The 25,309-nt window shown below is 42.8% G+C and overlaps 2 protein-coding genes across 2 annotated transcripts in view; both read left to right on the forward strand.

The window, feature by feature from the left end:
* Nucleotides 1–11,448, forward strand: part of pemt (phosphatidylethanolamine N-methyltransferase) — a gene marked incomplete at both ends in the record, with an annotated part of 38,715 nt that extends 27,267 nt beyond the window's left edge. The window contains 3 exons of the mRNA XM_079237770.1: nucleotides 2,040–2,151; nucleotides 8,026–8,100; nucleotides 11,394–11,448. Of these exons, the coding sequence (XP_079093896.1) occupies nucleotides 2,040–2,151; nucleotides 8,026–8,100; nucleotides 11,394–11,448 (242 nt within the window). The remainder of the gene's footprint in view (nucleotides 1–2,039; nucleotides 2,152–8,025; nucleotides 8,101–11,393) is intronic.
* A 7,823-nt stretch (nucleotides 11,449–19,271) lies between these two features.
* On the forward strand, nucleotides 19,272–20,711 carry rasd1 (RAS, dexamethasone-induced 1; the record flags this gene model as incomplete). Its single annotated transcript, XM_079234581.1, has 2 exons — nucleotides 19,272–19,542; nucleotides 19,751–20,711. The coding sequence occupies 2 exons, from the start codon at nucleotides 19,272–19,274 to the stop codon at nucleotides 20,278–20,280; spliced, it is 801 nt and encodes a 266-aa protein (XP_079090707.1). The 3' UTR covers nucleotides 20,281–20,711.
* Nucleotides 20,712–25,309: the final 4,598 nt, after the last annotated feature.

The raw sequence follows: 25,309 nt of genomic DNA on the forward strand, positions 1-25,309 counted from the left end.
TGTACAGTTTGACTTTTGAACTTATTTTAAGTTACTGTGTATAAAGGTGTGTGTATATGTGTCTGCATATGTGGACATTATCTTTAGTTTCCTTTCCAGTTCCTCCTCCCATGGGCAGCCACAAACATCAACACACACTAGATAGAGGTTAAAGCCTGTGGGTGTGTGTTTGTAATTAGATTTGTATTAGTTACTCCATGTCCAGCCCCTCACTTTGACCTGATGACTCAAATCAATTCGGCACAGGGTCAGAAACCAAGATCAAAACCAAGATCACATCACACACAGACGGTGTTCACGTATTGGCCACTCTGATCATACACTACTAATCGCAGACCCACTTCTCCAACCTCTAGGCTACCGCTGTGCTTTTACTGCTTTTCCGCAATTCCAGGTTGCCCTTTTTCTTTTCTTTTTTGCAACCACAATGAAACAACAGTGACGCAGGAACACAAAGACAAATGTGTTATGCTCGGGCCCTCGAATGAATGGGTAGCCGATAGTTGCTTGGAGGTCAGAAATGAGGTTAGCGTGTTGTTCTGAGGGCCGGTTATGCTAGTTTTCTTTTCGAAACCAAACACATTTGTTTATATAATCTCTATTATCCTCCCCCAGCTGCGGTGCTTAAATGAGCATACATAAAGAAAATTTGGGCGACCGTGGCGCAGTGGTGAGCAGGGTCGTCCTCCAATCAGAGGATCGGCGGTTTGATCCCCAGCGCCGCCAGCCTGTGTCGATGTGTCCTTGAGCAAGACACTTACCCTAAATAGATAGTCCTGATGTGGCACCTTGCATGGTAGCTCCTCTCATCAGTGGGTGAATGATTCCTATGTAAAGTGTCTTTGAGTATTCAGAAAAGCGCTATATAAAATCAAAGAATTATTAATTGTTATTCTACAGGCAGCCTCCCTTTGACAGAGAGAACAGAGCCAGCAGGTCGTGTGTGTGTGTGTGTGTGTGTGTGTGTGTGTGCACGCGCGCGGACGAGGGAGACATAAGCAAAGTATTAAAATGTCTTTCTGTGTTTGTGTACACACAATACCTGGAGGAACGTATTACATAGCACGCAATAGTAGGTGCTCAGGCTTCAGAGGTCACAGTGTCCTGCAGCTGTTCAGTTACCACCCCGAATTGTTTTTATTAGACCCCCAACTGCACAAGAAAGCACACATTAGTTTTTTTTAAATCCAATTATTGTTTACCACGGACCTCCAGTAAAAGAAGCTGAACTGGCATTGAACTTCCCTTTTGCTTGTGCATCAGTATACAGTATATCTGTGTTGGTTTGGACTTGGTGCCAGTGTATGATTAGGACCCAAAAGATAGTAACTTCAGGCCCACATCAGATTTTTCTTTTTATCCGAGGAGAACATTTTTAAGGAAAAAAATGTGTGCGTCACACTTTCTCAAAACGCCTTTTGTCTCCTGTTTTAGCGGCAGCTGGTGAAAACATACCTTAGTGCACACAGTCCATTGTACCCCATCGTCCATAGTTTTCCCACAGTGTGTTTGGCTTTCTACCAGCCCGGTAGACAGAGCGGAGGACGGATCGGACTCAAGACATCTGCATGGATTGAAATGAGAGCAAGACATTCGAGTGAGCAAACACTTCTGATAAAAACACTTCTGCCACATAAGTTGACAGCCGGTCCAGATATATTTGTGCTTGTGCAGTAATCCAACTTTCGCATGAGGTCACGTCCACGTGGTTAGTTGTGTGGCGGAGGGGCCGCCGCTTCGTCAGAAACGTGTCCAAAATGTATTGTAGTGTGACGAGCGTGACACAAATCATGAGTTAAGAATGAGGTAACAAGGTTCTGTCCACCGGGTTTAGATTCCCCGTCCATCTGTGTCGCATGATCGACTGGATCAAATTAAGAACCGCTGCACCTCCACAGATGTTTCCTGATAACCGGTGACGCTGGGATGAAAAAAAGAAATAATGGAATCGTGGAATGGTGTATTTTTGTCAAACATATCTCATCTCAACCTGTTACAGCAATGAACCCACTGTGCATGTGTCTGTTTTTCTTTTCCAGGAGATTACTTTGGCATCCTGATGGATGAGAAGGTGACAGGCTTTCCCTTCAACCTCACAGAGAACCCGATGTACTGGGGCAGCACTGCCAACTATCTCGGCCTGGCACTTATGTAAGTGTGTGTGTGTGTGTGTGTGTGTGTGTGTGTGTGTGTGTGTGTGTGTGTGTGTGTGTGTGTGTGTGTGTGTGTGTGTGTGGTCATGTGACTGTATATGAGGTCAACAAGAGTGTGATTTGAATGGAATGTCTCTGCAGAGGTCTCGTACATCACAATAGCTTATCTTTTGTTTCCCATGAACTATTTAACCGTTACCTGAGGAGTTGTTAACACATACTATTAAATGAAAATAAAAACGGTTCACCGCCTGCTGATGTATGTCATGCAGAATGGCACGAACAATGAGCTGCGACCCGCAAACAGAGAATGGCCGTTTTTTGTGCGTCTCTATGACAACTGTGGCCATCCTGTAGCCCGCTGTGCGTCGTTGCTATGGGAGCGCTCCGGGGTTGTCGAGCAAGCTATTAGGCTCCCCAATTTCTTTCTTCTTCTTTGCTGCCGTCTTCATTCTCCATCCCTTTGTCCATCCCCTGAATGCACGTCTAATCTAATGTGTCAGGTTCTTTGAATTTGTAACGAAATATTGTCAAATCAAAACTGCACTCCTTTGTTCCGCAGCTTCTGACTTGATCACTCGGTCAGCAGATGGAGTTCGATTAGTTGTCACACTGGAGTTATTTCTTCCATGATGACTTAAAACCGTCCAATCAATGTTTTGTTATACTAACAATGGATTGCTTGTATTTTAATGTTGTTGTTTTTTCGTAATCAGAAACCCACAGAGGGTTATCACCTGACTTGGCATTCCCCTTGCGCTCTGCGGTGCTATATAACATCTTTCAGCTCCGTGTTGTTGGGGAAACTCGCTGCGAAACGTTATAACTCAGCGCATACAACTACATTATCTGTGGTACAGGACGTTGAATGCCATGCAGTAGACTCTGAGGTTTGAGTTTGCAGAACCACAGACACATTTGGCTGAAAGTCACCAGTTAACACGGCCGCTCGTTGAGCTGAAACACCTGATGCTCTGAAACAGTTGCGTTCCCGTTGGGATTCTGTGGAGTCCGCTATTTGGAATATCGACTCTGACACCGAACGTGCAACAACCAGAATGTTTTATGCTGTTTTAAATTCAATGGTTGCTTACAAGCTTGCTTACAAGGTCCAACCATTGAGCTTGTAAGCAAGCTAAATGGCTGGGGCCAAATAGTTTAAAATGTAAAAAATAATCCAATCTTCCAATTCTGTCCATTTTGAATGTTCAACGTGCACTCAGACTATTACATGAAAGGGAGCTGGACACATGCTGCTTAATGAATCCGATGGAAGGGAACATTGCTGGTTATATATTGTATAGTTTTACGTGCAGCATCGCTCCAAAATGATGTGCTGTTTTTGTCATACATTTGACATTAAAATAGATGTACGTACGTTATGGGAAAGACAGAAAACTCGACTGTTATGATGGTTTGCAAGGAAAAGTATTCCTTTTTCTTTTAACTGCAATTGGCTGAAACATTCTAGACGGTAATATCTGATCCCGCATGAAAACGGGAAACATCTGCCCCCTCTTCACATCTGTATGTTTCTGTCAAACTGTGGTGGAAATATGCTTCAAATTAAATAGTTCCTCCATGAAACTGCTCACAACAAGGTCTGTGGGGGTTATCTTGAATAAGCCGGTAATTAATTCTGGAAAGAGACGTAGCTGTTGAGTTTTTCAAATGGCTTTTTAATTTGTTATTTGATGGCGCTCTGAAGCCATATAGTCCCATTATATTGGAGAGAAGGCAGACATCTCGAAGGCCAATATCCACGAAAACTAGACAACTCACACAGGTAAGAGGACAAATGTGTATTTTTTATTTTGGATGGAACATATGGATGGATACAAATCCTTAAAGGGACAACAATTAATCTATTTTGATTGTCCCTTTGCACTTTTTCTCACGCTCTGAGAAACCCCCTCCAGGTCCCCTATAAACTTTACATCCCCGGAGTGATCGGCAGCGTGGTGAATCCTGCCCTTCAGTTGCATTATGCGCCACTATCATGTGTTGCGCCCGCGCCACCGAGCAGTATCTCTATGAACAGCGATGCCCTGACTTTCTAAAGGTCACTCTCTCCGCTTCTCCGGGGCGAGATCCTGCCGCTGCGCCCTCCCCTGGTCGAACCTACGCCGTTGCTTTTTCCGCTCAGGTTGACGTTGACGGCACAGTGTGTGCACATGCGGAGAATGCAACAGCGGCAGCAAGAGGGTCAGTCATAAACCGGCCAAATATGTCCCGCGCCACGGCATGGACAAAGAATATACATTTTATTCATGGCTGTGTTTGCTGCACCGTGGCCACAGCTCCTGTGTTTGAAAGAAAACACAAATCCTGAATCATTCACTGTAACAGGCGGATGATATAACGCCGATCTCTGGATTAGCTCGTGGTGTTTCAGGCCAGGTCATGTGGCTCAGGCCTTCTGGTTGAGTCAACAGTTCAATCCAGAGTGGTTGAAGCAACATTTTAATACTGCATTCCTGTGTGTTTTTATTACATGTGTATATACTTCTAATATTCTTTGCTTTCCTGAGCACATTGTATTCACCTTTTATAATTGAATGTGCTCTTGCAAGTCTTTTCTTCAATGCAGAATGATTTTCATTTAGTAAATAATTTACCCATTTTGAGTAAAGTAAACCTTGTGATCAACAGATTGTGTTGTCCAGTCCGGTATTTTTCAGTGTTTTTGTCTTAACAGTTTGTTTTCAGTTCAAGGAATTTAGATTCTTGAACTCCCCATGAGCTCTCACCAAAACAAAACATTTTTTTCTTGGAAAACATAGCTCCAGGAACACATGTGTACGGAAACAGAGACGTCTTACTCCAACCCTATTAATGCTCCCACACACCTACAATATATAAGTACCAAAGTCTCACGTTTTAATGCAATTATTGCAATATTAATATAACTGGCTCAACTTTTTAGCTGCAGCAGCTGTTTCCAGTTCCATAAAAATAGAAAAGGCAGCTTTCAGTGAATACAAATCTTATAGTGAACATGTAGATTCTGATCTGCATTCAACAGGCTTAGTATGTTGTGCAGAATATTACCAGGGTTTAAAATGAACACCAGCCAGCAGCCAAATAGTGGTAAAATATGCGTCAGTTTTTATATTTGATATTTTCAGCACAAGTAAGCTCCGCATTGTTCTCAGATGATGACAGCAAGAAGAGTCTACAGGGCCTTGAACACCCTTAACAAATTGAATGAAAATCCATCCAATAGTTGTTGAAATATTTCACTAAAATGTCGATTTCATTTTTGCGCTAGAGCCAAAATCAGAGGATCACCAACATCATTAGGATTATTCCTATGGGAACAATGCTGTTTAAATTTCAGTCCGGACCAGAGTGGTGACACGTTAATCCAGATTTGTAAATGTTTAGAATAATCTGTAAATGTGTTCCCACATTTCAAGAAGTCGGTAAATTAAACTTCCCTTTAGTGTTATCTGTGAATGTGTGTGAGCGTGTGGATCAGTGTGTGTGTGGACCTTTGTGCCCCAGGCAAGCACTCCTCCCTGGTTTTTGCACCATCCAAAAACAACAAGCTCGACTAATGTCCTTCTTCAAGACAACCACAAAGATAAACACGTGACCTGAAGGCCACATAATGAAGGTCTGGCCTCCAGTGGGCACGCCGTACATGCAAGTGGTTTCAGTGCTTGCATCTGCTACGGGTACTTTTTTTAATCAAATTGTTCAAACTTTGTGCCCAAGAAGGGAACTTACTTTTAGTGCAGTGGCCAATAGTACTTACTATCCTGTCTGATTGAGCAAATTCATATGTATTTATAATTTTTTTGTCCCCAACTGCTCAATCTCCATGTCCAAATCCATAGTTTTCCATGCGAGCATGTGAGATCTGCAGCCTGATTCATACAGACGACACATATGGAAACACACATGGCTCATAGTCATGAGCATGGATTCAGGCACGTGTGAACTAGATGGGTGCACAGAATAGAAAATATCATCACCATTCTAATATTAGCATTCATTTATTCAGACGCTTATTAACTTGCATCGAACCAACGGCTGTTCTCTCTGTGGATCATTCGATCACATAACAAGTCATGTAACAGTGAGACTTAAACAAAAAAAAGGCATCCTTGTCCACAGCATGAAACGGGAATATATTATTCTGCCCATTCTTAGTGGCGTCTTCCATGCAGGTTTTTGGGATCCAGAAGAAATGGTTTGTGCCCCAACTTTATATGTATATACTGCAGTGGCGGGCCGTCAAGGCCTGCTAAGCCTTCTCTGCTGGCCTAAACAGAATCACAAAGTTTAAATATTTTATTTTTTATAATTTAATAGTTTTTACAAATGCAGTACATCATGTCGCATGATCAGCTGTTAAACAGCAGGCATAGGTCAAAATCCATGGCCCGCCACTGATATACTGTGCATATGAAAGTATATCAATACATATTAACACTACGGTGATATCTGAAGTTATTTCTTATCCAAGCTAATCAAGTCCCAAACTTTTCAATTTTGAGTCCTAAACAAGTGATACTGAGGTCTACACCAAAGGTGGTATTTGTGTCTCAGTCTGTCATTTTAAACCGACACATTTTGAATACTGTAATTTTATTTTGGGGTTGACCATCGCATAGTTTTTGTACGTGTAAAAAATATTATTTGGTCTACCTATTAAATTTTTTGCCCAACTGCCGCTCGGAAATGTTATGTTAGTAACGGTGGAACAGTGGAAATAAGTGTTGACTAGCTGTGAAGGAATGGTCTTGAAGTTACAAGGACAGAACAGAGTTTGTGTGGGCCATATACTTCACCTGCTAATGCTTTTAGAGATGGCCTCTCTTGATATTACTAACTCTGACGAAAAGCATTAGAATGCATTTCGCTTCATATATATATATGCATGAATATATATGCATTTCATATATTTTTCCAACTGGCTGTAAAAAGTACAGAAAAGCACTGAATGGAACTGTATTTTCCTTTATCTGTATGCTGCCTGATCATGTAGGTCAGGGTGGACGGTTGTATAAGCCTCATCAGCAAATCAAGTTCAGCAGGCGGTGACAGTGTGTCTGATTCATTTTTTTGGTTGTTTGATTTTCTTTCTTTCTTCACCTTTTCATGTCAAGGTTGGCAATGGTACGCTTCTATTGGACAAGGAATGAAACCAGAGCACACATGGCGTATATATTGAACGTGCATCGACAGATATTAGCGAAAATAGAGATAATGGCCTTTTGTTACTCACACCTGTGCACCACATTAAAGTGCTTTTAGTCCAGCACTCCCAGGCTTTTCTTTATTTTTTATGTAAATTTTTTGTCCACCACATTACCGCCATCATGTGTGCGCTGAATAAGATTGAGCCTCCATGATTTGTAATGGGTTCATTCCCTTTCTTGACAAAATGAATCTGTCACGGTGTCACAGTCTAGTCATGTCAATGTAGGCCAGTGTGTTTATTTTTGCCCGCGAGGATGAACTACATGGAAAAACAGATTTTAAAAAACTTCTTTTTTTTCATTACTTATTTTCTTCTTACAAAGTGGACTACGATTTGAAAACAATTTTACATTTAATGTCTATTTATCATTGAATATATCCTCATTTTTGTTGGGGTTCTTCTCTTGAATATGGTGTATTAAGAAAATTGTGGGGAAAAATGTTTCGGAGGCCACAAAGATAAAGATTTTAAATTATATCTCAAGGTCTTTGTTCAGTCGCTCTCTCTATGTATTTATCCACACGCACTTCACATGAGTCGGAGGCCACTGATAAGTGGTTCACGTCTCCATTACATATTGTGTTGCTCACTTATAACTCACTCAATATATAACCTAACCCGGCCGTCTCCCTATTTGTATCTCTCCCTCTCTGTCTCCAGTGGTGCCAGTCCTGTTGGTCTCATCTTGACCGCCATAGTAGCCGTGGTGTACAAGCTGGCGATACGCTTTGAGGGGTAAGTCTTCGAATGCATTTGGTTAATCTCTTCCACACACAGGTGAGAATGCCCCCCAATATGACTCAATATGACCCAAATCTTGGCCACTATCAGGCACCATCGCGGCTAAACATGGCACCGTGTTATGAAGTGTAGCGTGAATGACCATCTGTCAATTTAGATCATTTAGACTCTCGGCACAAGCGGGTCCGAAACATTGCAATGTGCGTCCTCCTCCTCCCTCCGCTTCCTCGGCCACGGCGTTAACGAGATTAGTCACAGACCTATAGGACAGTTATGAGCGACCTACTTCTGGACATGTGTATGCACAGACACAGACACTTACCACACACAAACACATGTATTACTCATGTTGTGGGGACCTAAATCAGTCACATTGTGGGGACTCGTCTCACAAAATGCATGTCTCCAAAAAGCAAACCATTACTTTTCAGGGTGAAGACTTAGTTGAAGGTCGGGGTATGGTTAGGTTAGGTATAGGTTAAGGTTAATTAAGTAGCGGTTATTGTTAAGGTTCAGGTAAGTCCACAGGGAAATGGATGTAAGTCAATGTAATGTCCTCGAAAGTGATGGAGACACGAGTGCTTGTGTGTGTCTGTGTGTGCAGGTGTTTGTTTTCATGTGTGGATGTGCTAACTGTGCAGCCGTCCTTTGCAGATTATGACACAGATTAGGGCTGAACGATTAATTGCATTTGCGATAATATCGCGATATGATGAAACGAGATTTTCTAACCGCAACGTGCGCAATTACAACGTCATCACGTGACGCGAGCGAAAGAGCGGAGAACTCGGCTGCATCAACTTTTCATGCGGCCCGTTAACCTGTTGCGCAATGGCCTCTGGCTCCACGGAACAGTCAGAAACTGACACAGCTGAGACTTTAGTCTCGAAGTGGAACAGCACGTCGGTGGTGTGGAACCAGCGACGTGCTGTTCTGGTTTAAAAAAAGAAGATGCTGCGCAGCGTCAGGTGATGTGCAGAGCATGCTCCTGTTGCTACTTCACGGGGTAACACAACAAACTTGTTCCAGCACTTAAAAAACACCACAAATCAACGTATGACAGTTGTATGGCCAAAATGCCGCGCACCAGTGCGCCAGACAAGCCATGTACCTCAAGACAGGGATCACTGACCGAAATGTTTGAAAGCGTCAATCCATATGAACGTAATTCACAACGACACGGGGAAATCACTCGGGCAATAACCGAGTTCATAGCCAAAGATATGATGCCTCTCAGCCCGGTGACCAAGCCTGGGTTCATGGCATTGATAAAAACGCTTGATAAACGGTACAGGATGCATATGCGTACATATTTCAGTCAGAGCTGTACAAAAAGTGCAAAGAGAAAGTCGCCACGGAGCTTAAAACGGTGGACTTTTTTGCTACCACTACTGATCTGTGGTCAAGCCGCACAGCTGAGCCTTACCAGAGTCTTACAGTCCATTTTATTGACGGAGGTTTCAACCTCGGAGCTCGGGAACTCAACGAGGAGAAACATGTCTGCATCCCGACAGACAACGCTTAACCCAGTTTTAACCCAAACACGCAATACTTATACAACCTATTATTATGAGGACCCTACAAACAAACAAACAAAATGTTAACAGCAGCAGGATATGAAATGGCAGATTGGTTAGGTCACAACTGACTGACCTACTTTACCACACGCGTAATCGTCAGCATGCACACACACACACACACACACACACACACACACACACACACACACACACACACACACACACACACACACACACACACACACAGGCTCCACAAACACACAATTAGAAGCATTTAGTCAAATTGGAAAATTCGGACCACTGAGGGTTATTTTGGTTGTTTTACAGCGTGTCTCAGGATGAGCTCATTCGCTCAGCAGGTAAAATGAAGAAGTCGCATCAGAATTGGGAAAAGAAAAGAGAGGCCGGCCTCGGCAGTGTCGGAGGCATGCATTTCTGAAAATGTCACACATTAAAAACCTAATGTGAATAAGAGCGGCAGCGCCGATCCATGATCGAGTCATTCAGCCCGAAACCATGTGAATCGGAGGTAAGGCAGGTACCAGATATCACCTCACACTGAGACTGGGAAAAGATTGATGCGATGCTGTATTTATCTTTTGCCTCTGGCATAGACTCTGAATGATCTCATTTAGTTCAACTCCGCGAGGCGGCCGGTTGGATATTGCCACACGCGGTGACTGCAATGGCAGCGGTGCAGCAACGACACTGCGAATGGAAGTGGATATCTAGTGAGTTCGGACAAAGCCTCTCAGCTCTTCCAGCCCCTAATCCCCTGAGATACAGAACGAGAGAGAGACACCAAATAATGACTTGTACTCCCTTCACATCGACTAATAAATCCCCAAAATAAACTTGAAGGCAGGATCATGCTAGAATCTCTCTGGCATCTTTTGTGAGGATTGATCCCCCCGCAAATCATTTTAATATTTTTCAACTCGTGGTCTGTGTCTTGGCATCAACAAGACTGTCAATTAGTCTTAATATGCCTTCAATTATATTTGGGCTGTGATAAGAAATTTCCTGGAGTCCGTCCCTGAGGGGACAGAGATCAGTATCTGACCTTCACTTGTGGATGTCCTCGCCACGTTTTATGATTCAATATTTATTTGAAATCCATTTTTGATTATGAATTTCTACATTTTACCTTGCTTAGACCTGCTCGAAATTCGTAAAGTAACTTCTTTCTCAGAGAAACAGCTTTCTCGGTAAAACACAACAAGGGTTTGAGGTATCCACGCTGTTACTCGTGATTCTGGTAATTGCTGCATGCTGTATATGCTCAAATAGTATCACATCGGACTCCTATGGGCTCAGAGAAGAATCGCTGCATTAATTTAACTTTCGTATTGCGTTACTTTCATACTGGCTTCCTTCAATCCCCTGCTCACTGTCAGCAGCTCTAATCCCTGGCATTGTTCGAGTGCTTTTTTCCTCACCTATTAGAGACGTTATATTCCAATATTTCCAGCTGTTCTTTGGTACAGATTGTTTGTTTGATTTCTGGGGTTCAGCGGTAAGAAGCTGTCAGAGCATTCACGTGCAGAGTGGAGGAACATGTGGAGACACGAGGCACGTTCCTATCATGCACACACACACACACACACACACACACACACACACACACACACACACACACACAAACACACACACAGGCGCTCAGGCTCCCTCATGGTTCACCACACAAGCTATCCTGGCACCGGGTGGTACGGCGTTCAAGTCTCTGATTTATTGCCCCGCTATATGTTTGTTCTGCTGTATTTACAGACCGTTCACTGAACTGATCTATCAGGAGAGGAGTCAGCGCCGCAAGCATGAATAACCACTTCCTGTTCCTGGTCTGCCTGAGGATTCCCTTCCTGTCGGACGGACAAGAGGACCCACGGACTTACCAACAGCGTAGATCATTGATCATTCTCCAGTGAGGATTTAAAAGGCTGCGTTCGCACTGCAGCTGCAAGTGTTCTAATTTTGTATGTGTTTTGTGCTCTTCTAATTAATCTACATGCTGCATTGAGCCATTTTTTGTAATGCCATTTTGGCATACTCGGGCTGAGGATGGCAAAGTAAAAAAATAGTTTGATATTCTGAGAAACAATGTAAGATAATTATTGATTGGCACCCCATGGATAGCCACCATGAAGTTGCCAGGCAACTGCAACAGATGCTCCACACAACTACTGGGCAGGATGATAGACTAGTCGTCCACTCTACCTCCTCCCTGCTCGAGGGTCTTTCTTACTTGAGCCGGTAGTTTTAATCTTCTCATCTAACTCTTGGGAAGAAAGCAAATCAGGGTATGTCCAAATATGTCAAATTATTAATTTAAAGCTGGATGTAGAGTAAAAAACACACCCAGCAGCAGCATCATCAACAACAGCAGCCTTCACTAAGGTGCTATACACAGAGCCCACTTTTCCAAGTCCTGTCAGGTAGTGTCACCGGACTGCATGCACAACACCGGCCCCCTGCACCCCACACGCCTGAATGCAATGAAGTCACAATTGATGTTCAACATTTACACCCGTGTTCGACAGGCTGACTGTCAAAAGCTCCTGCTGTTTGAATTAATGCACTCTGTGCTGTTAACGTTCCTCGTGTTTTGTTATGAGCAAATACTTAGAAAACACCGGGAAGCACCTTGCACATTTCACAAAATGTTTTTTCCACTAGACCATCGCTGCCACAAATTCCCAATTGTTCTTATAAAAACCCACACAATGAGTATGTTTATTGAAAATACTGTGCTAGATTCAAGTGTGTCTGTGAAGTGAAAGCTTCCCGGATCAACTGGTGCGACTGGCTTTTCTTTTCTTTTTTTAAGCAGAACAACCAAATCAAAGAAAGTTGTCTGGGTACGAAGCCTTTGGCTCTGCGGTTGTGTTCAGAGAAACATGAATGCGTTTTTGTATTTTACACACAAACCAACACAAATCTGAGATAGCCTTCTACACCGCCGTTGTTTTTGTAACTGTTGTACAATGTGATAAATGAGGAGCTCTACCGGCTTCATACTGTACCTATGCAAACCATTCCGAACTGAGCAACACACACACACACAAACACACTGACTGGTGATGTGGGATTTTTGTTATGCAATAAACAAGTAAGCTCTCTGTTTGTGTCTCACAACGTCTAATTAATGCACTTAAGGCAGCACTTTGGCAGATGTACCTTCTTACAGGTCACACGTAATTATTTTTGCTTCTTTCTTTGAATGAGTCAAGGGTATTAGGACGGTGGTATCTCACTTCGTGATTGCAGCAGGCACAGCGCGGATGCAGCCCCCTGTGATAAATAACACATTTGAGTGGTTTGTGATTAGAGCCCTGGTTGGTAATCTTCTTAAAAAAATGTGAAATTCTCTTTACATCTCAATAAATCAAATGCTTTGTCAAAAAAAAGGCAAAAATCTAGTATCTCGGTCTGTCCAATCATTTCGGCCCGAATTAAATGATTGGATGGGTTACCGGCAGAAAATGTTCGTTTCGACAATTTTGAGGGGAGTGGCTTTTGAGGAAGGACTTTTGAAGTGACGGGACTGCCGGTGTTGCCGACTTGGCCGACTGTCACGCTAGTTTTAGCGACTTTCATTGACAAAGAGTTGGCACACGACTGGGTTTTCCAGTTTGGTCGTGTCTTTTAAATCTAGTGTGCTAGTTTATCAGGATTACCAACCACAGCTTCAAGTAGCTGCTTGCTGGCTAATATTTTTTTGTAGTCGTAATCCAAAATAAATGGGTCAGCTATTTTACCTTTAATTTCCGGTCTTTGCTATTTTTCCACTGTGCTTATGTGCAGTCCCACAGGGCTGCTCATTCCCATTCACAAATGTCTGTCTTCTTCCTGTGCAATCTTCAGTCTTCAATCTATGACTGTTGACAACACAATCTCGACGTAAGGACCAATCGTTTTCTGCTTGGGAGTTTTCCAGCACATGTTTTGTCTTTTTTGAAGCCATGTGTCATCGCTCTCGTACACTGTGCAATGATTACATCTCCTCAATATTTCAGTATTGCTATTTCTTGGTGCGTGGCGTTGTGTTTGAAAGGAGCTTTTGCGAATGCACTTTAAGAGAAAAGAGCTTGATGAAATGAGGGGTGGAAATAGAGTGGACGTCACAGCAGCTACTCAACTGTTGTTATGACAGACAGGGGCATTAAAAGGTCACAACATCAGCACAAAGGTTATGAAAACGTTCTCGCTAGAGTTCAGAATATCAACAAAGAAATGTAAAGGCTTAAAGCACAAACATTTCGCCACTATATTGCGATATAGTTTTCATCTTTGTACTTACTATACCTCACTTGCTGGGCATTTTAAAGAAAATGAATGTACACTTTGCCTCATGATGGATGGCACTTTGCAAGTCTACTTTCCGTCTCTGATCTGCAGTGATTATGTAAAATTGAGCTTGACGAGCAGCAGTTCCAGCAAGTGGTCTCTAGCACACCTCGTTCTTTCACCCGCAGCGAGGAGTTATTTGCATCACAGATGAGAGCGACACAGAGAGCCGGAAACACTCTTCCATCAACCGACTAATATATCGGAGACCAGAGTAGTGGTAGAAGACGGCCAGGGCTGGCATTTAAAGGAGCAACATAGAATACTCAAAAGCTGCATCCAGATGTAGTAAAAAAATCATCAAGTGTATTAAAGTACAAGGCGAGGTAATTGTGGTTACATAGGATAGGTTTATTTGTTATGTCAACAAAAGTCAACAAAGAAAGGCGCATCACCAGGAGAACACAGGGTCTGACTCAAGTAGTGGATGGACTCCTTGCCCTGTGGAATAAGTCTAGAGCTACAGTGCTGTACGTCCATTAATTATAATAGACATAGAAGGTAAATGGGATAACAATTTGTTAAAACATTACCATAATATTTGACTCGTACTTCCAAAGGTGCCCAAGATGGTCATAAACCTTTCTAATGATGCTGTAGCACAGATAGAGATAAATAAATAAATGTGACGTTTATAAAGAATAAAGAACGCAAGTCCTTCCTTCTGTCCTCCTCCCTCTGAATCACTGTATGCAGGTAGAGGATTAATTAAAAAGGATTTGCTAAATGTAAGTAGTTAAAGCCCAAATAAATATGGACAACATTTTGGCACGTTGTTGAAAATCTGGTTGATCCCTTAGACATTTCCTCAAAATACAAAACCTCTACCACGGATGTGAGTTCTTGGATCGACTAGACTTTACTTCAGTGGTCACCAACCTTTTTAAGCCCAAGATCCCTGACCTCTGCCTCTGTGACAGGAAAGATCTACCTATTGAGGCGTTGAGAGAGAAAGACTGTCTTACAATGTGAGGCTTTTTATTTGGCCTGATTGTAATTGAAACAAACACTTTGGTCCAGCTTTCAATTTGATGTGACCAAGAACACACTAAATGACTTAATTTCAGTGCAACATGAAAAGAAAATTATTTGTTAACCGCACACCATATGAACAAGAAAAAACACATTTCCAATTAGCCGGCTGGATGAACTACCAATATTAACTGTTGTATTTATCAACTGTTTGAATTGAGGCATAATTTTAGCAAAATGTTAGAAATTATCTATTTGAAAGATACAAAATCATTTCAGTTTTTACTTTGTAAAATATCTGAATTGGTAAAGTTAGGATGTTTTTATTTGGATGTGGTCAGAAATGTCCTGAACACATAAATATCAGTCAGATATAATTACATTAATTATCTTGCCATTAACCCTCAAATCAAATGATAAATACACTTCACGCACAATTGTTTTACTTAATGGGAATATCATTAATGTAATCTCATTTCCATATATGCTACGATTTGTCGATATCTTATTTTGAATCGATCTTTCCGCTAACTTCGTGAAAACCCTCACTCGCTCCCGGTCTGAGTCGTTTGAATGTGTTTACCGTGAATGTCAGTATAGAGGTCTTTCTGTGTCTGATGAAATGGCGCGAAGGAGGAAGTGATGGCTGTGTGAGATGGTTTTCAGGTCTGAACATTTTTTCTATTTTCGACCTCTCCCAACACATCTCCATTTCATGTATTTCTTTTCTGACCTGTTATGAGCGCCTCATCCATTGTATGTTCGGATCTGTCCGTGCCTTCTCTCTGTTTCTCTATTGGGGGGTTTACACACTGGAAAGCTATTCTCCCACAGGAGAACACACCATTCCTCTTGCTCTGCATGTGTCCCCGAGACACACATGATGGAAAAGTGTGATGACCCATTAATAAACAATGTATCCACAGAGGTGACCAGGTCATGGGACACAGTGGGTCAGTGTGGAGGTCTTGTTTATCTTAGCGGGACGCCTCGGGAGACATTGGCGTTAAGAGAGGCTCTGAGAGGAGCAGCCTCGTCCACTGACTGACGCACGCGCTGTAGTTTGTTAACCAGATCCGTCACAGAGACAACAATACACTTATTGATTCCCCCAGAGTGCAAAGGCTCAGGGGGCAGTCACATTTTCAAGGAGAGTTTTCTTCGGTAGGGAACCGGAGGGGAAAATCTTTTATCTGCTTAGTGATCACAGGTTCCTCAAAGAGCTCAGAAATAGTTTAGTTTGTTGACGATTCTGTGCTCATAATGTAAAAGATCTGCAGTCTTTGTAACTCCAGTTTTATCACGACCGAAAAACGTGCTAATTGGCTCAGTAGTCCGTTACCATCTATTAAACAGTTGGATCACAGCAGGGAAGTTCCAAAAGGTTAGCCAGCGACCGACTGGCCGTATGAATTATGATGGGAGCAAAAGACACAGGACCACTGTTCATGCCCTGTAGTACTGGAACCAAAAGTCATCACGTTGACTTACATTACAAGATTTACATAAAGAATGTAAGTTATTGAATCCTTTTAACTTGACTTGTGAATTAATATAAGTTACATTATCTAATATTAACTTGACCTATGAATGTAGGTAGGTTACATTGTCTCTTTTTAACTTGACTTACTTAATAGCAACGTACGTCCTTTAGCCTACTTAACTGTTACAAATTCGGCACAACTTTGGAACACATTTCCAGATAATCATGAAAACAAATAGCAGATGTATGCACTGTTAAGGCCCTTGTTGGTTCATCCAGATAAACAGTTGGTGGCCCAAGCTGTCCAGTCAGGTGTCATTAAACTATTGCAGAAGAAAAGGGGCGCAGAAAGGTTACAACAACAACAACAATGATGTTGTAAACAGGAAGCAAATATAATGCCATGTATTAATATGGAGGTTACAGAAGTCTTATTTTTTTGTCTGCCACCATTTTTCATCTCTTCGGTGGAGCAAAAGTCTGAGTCATTCATTCACTGAGTATCTTTTCATTGCACTTTGTAACATTTTGCTTTTAACGCCTGCCTCTTAATCCAGACTTCCACTGCTACTCCAGAATGCAGCTGTCTGTCCAGGGGGCGGAGTCCGTTGTTGTGAACATCCGGGGTCGAGTCCACATCTTTATGGGGGCAACCTTCCCTGGTGAGAGTTGTTTTGTCCTATTTACAGCAGCCATATGACCCATTTTTCAAGCCATTGATAAAAAATATTAACCATGGAAAACAATTCACCCTGTCGAGCCTCCATCCCACTACTTGTTTTCCAAATGTCTTACCTGTGAAAACCAGAACACAACAAATGTAGAGGAGGACGTATTTGTACTCCGGCCATCTATTAAAAGTAAAGTATAGTGGATCCAAGAACTCGCATCCGCTGCCCAGGTTTTGTATTTCGAGGTATCGTCCAAGGGGTCAACCAGAGGCCTGAAAGATGCGTTAATTAATCACTTGGTCAAGCTCTGTGGAAGTTATAACTTTCACCCACTTGCCCTGTCCCATCACCTCAGTGTTACACAGTGTACTGTGTTTGGATGGTCTGCTGGTCTCTGTTTTGCCAGTGATCTGTTTTGAACTATTTTTCAAGCCATTAATAATAAAAATGCCTAAAGAAACTGTACATTATTTGGAAAAAACGTCATAACCATGAAAACATGTCATCCTGTCGAGCCTCCATCCCACTAAAAGTGTTCCAACTGTCTTACCTCTGAAAACCATAACGCAACAAATGTAGAGGATGACGTATTTGTACTCGTGCCATCTAAGAAGAGTAAAGTGTATTCTGAAGTTACTATTTTTAAGTTACATTATATATGGCTTGTATTCATGTTTGGCGATCAAATCTGCTCCATTTGAATCCATCCCAAAAATAAGATGGGCGGCTCTAAATGTGAATCAAGCAGGCCCCACAATCCCAAATAAATGTGGTCTTCAATTCTCCGAACTGAATATTAGGCATTGGAAGAACATTTTCTCCGTTTTTCTTTTCATTAATATTTCTTTCGGGAATAGCATAGTTACGGTAGCAACAAAAGATTCAGGGCTTTTGAAGAAACATCTTGGAACATTCTTGGGCTGGAACCTATGAATGCAATTATCATGAGCCGCCTTGTTCAAGTGCCTGAGACTGCACCAGAGATCTCTCATCTTCTTATCACACCAAGATAGTGAGTAGTTCCACACACCTGACTATAAACACTCGGTTCTCGTGCCTCCAGGGAACCGTCTCCTCCCTCCACTTTACACAAACTTCATTACATTTTATGAAGCGCTATACTGAACCACCTCCTTACATCTTTTTTTTATTATTGTCCTTCTTCTTTTTGTTGTAATGCCTGTCAATCCATTCATCACAGATACATGTTTTATTGCATTTCCCAGCTGTGATAAAATAATAATAAAACAATCTCTTGAAAGCAGTTCACCAAACAAAGCGATGGAGACATCTTATATTCTGACCCATACACACAAAGCTACTCTACTTTTTCCTCAGGTAAATCGTGCCGTCCTCATCTGCAATTGTACCCAGACTGCCCCCTTTTGGTCACTGTGGAAACTGCAGCTTCTCGAGCCTCGGCCGCTGCACTGAAAGCTGCTGCAGCCTCCTTCCTTGTCTGGGGACATGAAGCTGCAGCAGTATGAGGACGTGAATACACACGTGAATTAACGTGACCCTGTATGCAATAGTGATGGATACACAACTGTAGCCTCATCCTGAAGTGCAAATATGTGTTTGTTTTACATGCGTGAGGATAAACTGGAAACATATTTCACTGCTGATATGTGCTCATTCTGGAGGAACTCACATCCGCTGCAGAGGTTTTATATTTTGAGGAAAAGTCCAAGGGGTCAACCAGAATTTCATCAGTGTGCCAAAACCGGGTTAAATGCCGGAAGCTGCGTTAATTATTCACTTGGTCAAGCTCCGTGGAAGTTATAACTTTGTTTTCACCCACTCGCCCTGCCCCATTGCCTCAGTGTTACACAATACACTGTGTTTGGATCGTCTGGTAGTCTGTGTTTTCCCAGCACTCCCGTCTTGTCTTCTTAAGAAATGGGAAACTGACACAGCAGCGAGAGATTGGTCCGCTCTTCCCAGCGCTCAACGAAGCCCCCAGTTCCTCCTTACTGGGCTGTGACGTCAAGAAGGGGGAGGAGCGCGCAACCGCGCGCATAAATACCTGACTCCAGTCCGGACTGGAGACAGAAACAGCACAGCAGAGCAACCCAGACCATCTCCGCTGCCCACCAGAGTCTCCTCAGCCGCCTTTTACGCAGAAAGAGAACAAAGAGAAAGAGTTCATCGCTTATTATACATCCAGATATAATCATGATTAAGAAAATGTCGCCTTCCGAGAGTGATTTTGACATCCCAGCAAAGAACTGCTACAGGATGGTGATTTTGGGATCCACCAAAGTTGGGAAGACGGCCATCGTGTCCCGGTTCCTGAACGGGAGGTTCGACGAGCAGTACACGCCGACCATCGAGGACTTTCACCGGAAACTGTACAGCATCAAGGGAGACAGCTACCAGCTGGACATACTGGATACGTCGGGCAACCACCCGTTCCCCGCCATGAGGAGACTATCTATACTGACAGGTACTTATGTGTTTTGCAAGAATAGTTGTATAGAGAATCAGAAAGAAATGCAAAAGTGCATTGTAAGTGCCGCTAACACTGTGCGCATTGAGCGCATGGATGCACCGCAAATGTTATGCCGAATGGTAAGAAACGAACACTTTGCATGTATCTAAAGCAGGTTAAAAGTTAACCAGAGCTTCCTTCTCTTCTCCTCCCCTCTCCTCAGGCGACGTGTTCATCCTGGTCTTCAGCCTGGATAACCGGGACTCCTTCCAGGAGGTGCAGCAGCTCAAGCAGCAGATCTTCGAGACCAAGTCGTGCCTGAAGAACAAGATCAAAGAGAACATCGACGTGCCGCTGGTCATCTGCGGCAACAAAGGCGACCGTGAGTTCTACCGGGAGGTGCAGCAGGAGGAGATCGATCTGCTGGTGGCCGGGGACGAGAAGTGCGCGTACTTCGAGATCTCTGCCAAGCGCAACGAGAACGTGGATAAGATGTTCCAGACTCTGTTTACTTTGGCCAAGCTCCCCCACGAGATGAGCCCTGACCTCCACCGCAAGGTGTCCGTGCAGTACTGCGACATGCTGCACAGGAAGTCTATGAAGAACAAGAAGATGAAGGACATCGGGGAAGCGTTCGGCATTGTCACTCCGTGCGCGCGGAGACCCAGCGTGCACAGCGACCTCATGTACATCAAGGAGAAGGCCATAGGAGGCGGCCACGGCAAAGACAAAGAGAGGTGTGTGATCAGTTAAGCAGAGACAGGCACACACTCAACACAAACCTATGAAAGTAGAGGGAACCCGGTGCGGCAGCCTGTGCGGCCGGATGCGCTCAAACTGACGCGGGAGGTGTTGGAGACCCCGCGGGGCCGCGCTCTCCCTCCGCCGCGCGCGCTCTGGCGCAGCGCCGTCTCCAAGGACTCTTGACTGGACACGCTAGTCCTTTTGAACTGCCAAAAAAAATGCTAAAAGACATTTGAGAACGTTTGCTTGTTCTGTCAATCGAAGCCCAGCGCGTGCACGGCGTGGTTTCAAACCTTGTGAGACTCGCGCATCGATAAGTAAAAATGTGTTCATGACGTCATGCCTTTTACAGACGCCAGTGTGGAGAGAAAAGAGACTCTTTGCTCCGGAGGAATGTTTAGGGGAGAGAATGCTGTTTACAATCTTATCATATCTTTTATAATGGCTAATACACTTGAATGTTTCCTTGCAATCTAAAGTGTTTTATTGTGAATGTATATTTATTGTTTTTCAACCAAAATCTTGATATAATAAAAAATGAACTAAAACATAACTTTTGTTCCATTGTTTCTCATTCCTTCTCTCTTGACTTCATGTTATACTGTTGGCCTTTTCTCACACAAACCACATGCAGTGAACACACACAGAGACACCGCGGCCTTCGGCACCAGCAGAGGACGTGAATAAACTTGTGAATTAACGTGACCTTGTATGCAATAGTGATGGATACACAACTGTAGCCTCATCCTAAAGTGCAAATATGTGCTCCCTGCATTGTTCTGCAAGCGTGAGGATGAACTGGAAACAGTGTTCAGTGATGCACGTTGTAACAACAATAACTAAATAATACCCACACTTTAAAAACTGACTAGCAACGTGTTTGCTCATTCTGGAGGAACTTATATCCGATGCAGAGGTTTTGTATGTTAAGGAAACGTCCAAGGGGTCAACCAGATTTCCATCAGTATGCCAAAACCGGGTTAAATGCCGGAATATGCGTTAATTATTCACTTGGCCAAGCTCCGTGAAAGATAAAGAGTTTGGTCCGCTTTTCCCAGCGCTCAATGAGGCCCAGAGTGCCTACTCACTGAGCTGTGGCATGAGGAAGGAGGAGGAGCTTGACTTCATGTTAAATAAATGAATGCCCTATTCTCAACGCAACCCACATGCAGTGAACACACACATATAGACACTTCTGCCATGTTTGAACCCCTGAGGCACCCTGCATCATGCACTTCTGCAAACCCGCGTTAGTGGGCCAAATAATGGGCATCTCTTAGCATCCAGAAAGGTGCGTCTCGATGCGGTAAAACTGGGGAAGATATCTCAAATGTGTCGTTTAAATGCAGAATATAACAAGATCAGAAAAGTTGAAAAAAGTCACACATCCTCTTGGTGTGCACCCAGAAGAGACCTTCATCAAATACAGAAAAATACAGCAAATAGAAACTAGCACAATTGTTCTGAGAAAGCAAGCCTTTCGTGGTTCTTTGAAAAGGATCCAGTGTTTGACAATCATAATATGAAACCCCGATAATATCAGGGGTTTCATAAGCGTGGAGTCACACGAGACAGATCGTCATGCACCACTGTGACTCCACGTTTAGTAGAACAACACATTTTGAGTCTTTATGAATTCACATGAATTAATTGTTGAGTTGGAGCACAATTGGCAGATTATCCCTCTTTAAGCAGTTACACCCATGTTTTTTTAGGGGGGGACAGGGGATCTTTAGTGGGAGACAGCAGGCCAGCAGTGGAGGCCACATTGTGCATCATCTGAAAGCTGGGAACACAAAGATGAATTTGAGCACCGTGTGTTAAGGTGTTCCTGTCAAAAATCAGAAATAAAATGCAATTCCTTCATTTTAAAAAATTGTGAAAGTGCAAAAGGGTTTTGAACATTATGATGGAAGTATGTGATGGCCATCCCCATGCTCTATTATGCCTCGTAAGTTTTGGAGCAATTCATCAAAAATCCCTCCCAAAATATCACAAGACCTTGAGGAACACCATATAAAAAGTCTATACTCTATAATTTTACTTCTTTTAACTTTTGACAATTGGATGACAAACGCTGCTGTTCTTGAAACTGCTCAAAAAACCCTCTCATTGTCAATATACCAAGATAAGCCATACATCCCCTGAATGCCCTCGGCCTCTGTGTTGTAAAGGGCTGTGATTATCCTCAAGGTTAAAACAGGTAATTTCATACGCTGCCATTTCACACTATGTGAAATGGAAACCGACATCATCACAAATGAATACAACTGAGCTCTCTCTTCAGTAGCTTTCCAGTCATACCCAATTAATGCAATTAGAAGACTGCATGGGGACCAGCGTATTCAGTAATATTCGAAAGCACCATTCTTTAACAATATATAGGCAAAATAAATAATAAACAGCATAGGTTTATAATTGCCTGTAAAGGGGAGACTCTTGGTTACCCACAGAAGCAACTTTCTTTCACATATCTTGAGGTTAAAGGTCAAGGAACCCCTGTACAAACATGTTTTTCACTCGCCAAAATGTTGCTTTGTGGCGGCACTGAGCCCCCCCTTCCCGAAATAGGAGGTGTGGGGGGCAAACTGTTGCTACCAATGGATGCTTCGTCTAGTTTCATATGAGCCCTACAGCCTAATAAAGACATTAGTCTTTATTAGGCTGTATGAAACTAGACGCTAAAAATCTATCCAATTGCGTTTTAATTACAGGCTGTACAACATAAAAACAAAGACAGGCCCGAGAATTACTCTGCAGCTCCAAACAAACCTCACAGTTTGTGCTCATCACGGCCTTAATTCTAAGTAATTTGCACCTGCTAGACCGGAAACACCTCTCTCTCTCTCTCTCTCTCTCTCTCTCTCTCTCTCTCTCTCTCTCTCTCTCTCTGTGACGTGCCCAGAGCCTCGCTATCAGCAATTATTCTTCATACTGTACACAATCGATTCACACACGCGCACAGAACATCCTGCATCACCCCGTGTATACGTTTGAGAGAGAACGTGTGTCAGGAGTCAGGGACACACAGCGGCGTACTGTAACATCACCCTCCTGATAATCAGTAACACCATGTGCTCTGCTCCTCGTTGCATTAATTGCAGAAATACAAAATAATGGCATTCATTATCATGCGTCATTGTCTCTGTTAGGAGAAGGGAACATTAGTTCTTTCACCTCAAGAAAATTGTTGATCTCCAATCAGAGGCTCTCCAATAAAATACAAAAATGTGTTTAATAGTATCATACGACACTAGGTTTACACACAGCAGGCCATTGTGAACCAGTCAGAGCATGCATTTATTTTTTAATGACATACTCCTGATACCAAAAGCGTCAACATTTGTACAGGCGTCACCAGCAGGGCATAGAGGAAGGCCAGTGTTGCCGTGTGAGTAAGTACAGGTTGTCCCGAATAGTACAGCAGCAGAAGAATGAGAGGATTAGTTCAGGTCGCAGAAATTCCTTCTTTGGAATGTCTCAGCAAATTTCGTGTCCTGAAAAGTTTCCGACGTAATGTCCAAAGCACAGATGAAGGAAAGTCTGCACTACGTAACATATACAGTACTGGAAAGGCAAAAGTAAAGGTTGTGTTCTGGGCCCTATTTCTCGTACTTGGCTTACTGAGTTAGCGGGCTAATTGTCAGGATAAGATGACGTAGGTCAGGCTTTCTCGGTTTCTCGAAGCAAGCTTAGATAAATCACCATAGCAACACATCCAAAAATTTCAACCTGCTCCCGGGCAGGCTTACTGAAATTCACTGGATAAGCTGGCCACTCCCACGGACAAAAACGGCAGCTCCCTTCCTCATTAATGAAGGAGCAATATTAGTTATATTAGTTTTATAGGGAGAGAGTTCTTTCAGATCGCCAGGATCCATCCTTTACATTATCATGACTTCCTGTTATTTACGAAAGCTTCTCGAGCCGCAGACATTGATCATACAGGCGCAGCCGATCGCCCGTCTCAGACACAGACTATCATCCGCTGCATGCCGCTGTTCTTAAGTTTATTTAGCTCTTAAGAAACTTATGGATGTGTTGAAAGCACTCATAATTCTATGACAGTGTTATTAGTACACCATACATATCATTATTGTAAAACATGATTAAAGTGATCGTGATGAGAATACAGAGAATCACACATAATTTATTTTCACTGCTTCAATTGATTGAATTTCTGATTATGAATAATACATACATACTGATCCGCCCATTCACATATTCAAACTCATATACACATATATAATACATGATTCATACGTGCATACAGTACATATATCCTCATAAGTATATATTTATTCGTAAACATAATCTGATTGATTTGGGTGATGAAGCACTTCAAATTAGCCGTTACATTTTCTCAACACTGACGCATTTAACTTGTCTGATATATTTGCGACGCTTATGTCTCGCAGCCAGGGCTGTTAAAGTTGCGTTCACGGCAACAATGTTGCAAAAACGTTGGAATATTCGCAATGCGTTTGCTGTGAATGACTACGGTATTGACTTCCTCATATGCCTTCATGATCATCTCCTGCTTCTCATTAGAGAAATAAAAAGAGGTTCCTCTGAGTTTATTTGCCATTGTACTGTTAGAACATCGTGGTGTGCTCGATTATTATCCCTTCTGAAGAGGAGCACGCGCGCATTTATCCAGATGACTGACGTCTGGCTAGAATTAACGAGACCGTTTCAGCGCGGATCAGCCGTGAAGAAACACAGATAGCCTGATGTCAATCATCTCGCTAATTTAAGATGGAGATTAGGACATTTGCTTGACTTTGTTTAGCCAGGTACGAGAAATAGGGCCCTGCTCTCATCATAAAAGTCAGCCTGTGTGTACCAACACCATACTACAAGGTACTTTTAACGACATGACAATGGAACATCCCAGCACCAGTGCTACTCTTGCAAGAAGACTCAACCCTAACTAGATCAAATATCTCCTCCAAGACCCGCTTGAGAGAAGAACTTTGGCGGAGAAACTACCGATGAAACAACTGGGCCCAGATCAACCTCCTGAACTGAGCATAAG

This window comes from Taurulus bubalis, assembly GCF_910589615.1.
Source record: "Taurulus bubalis genome assembly, chromosome: 2".
NCBI lineage: Eukaryota > Metazoa > Chordata > Actinopteri > Perciformes > Cottidae > Taurulus > Taurulus bubalis.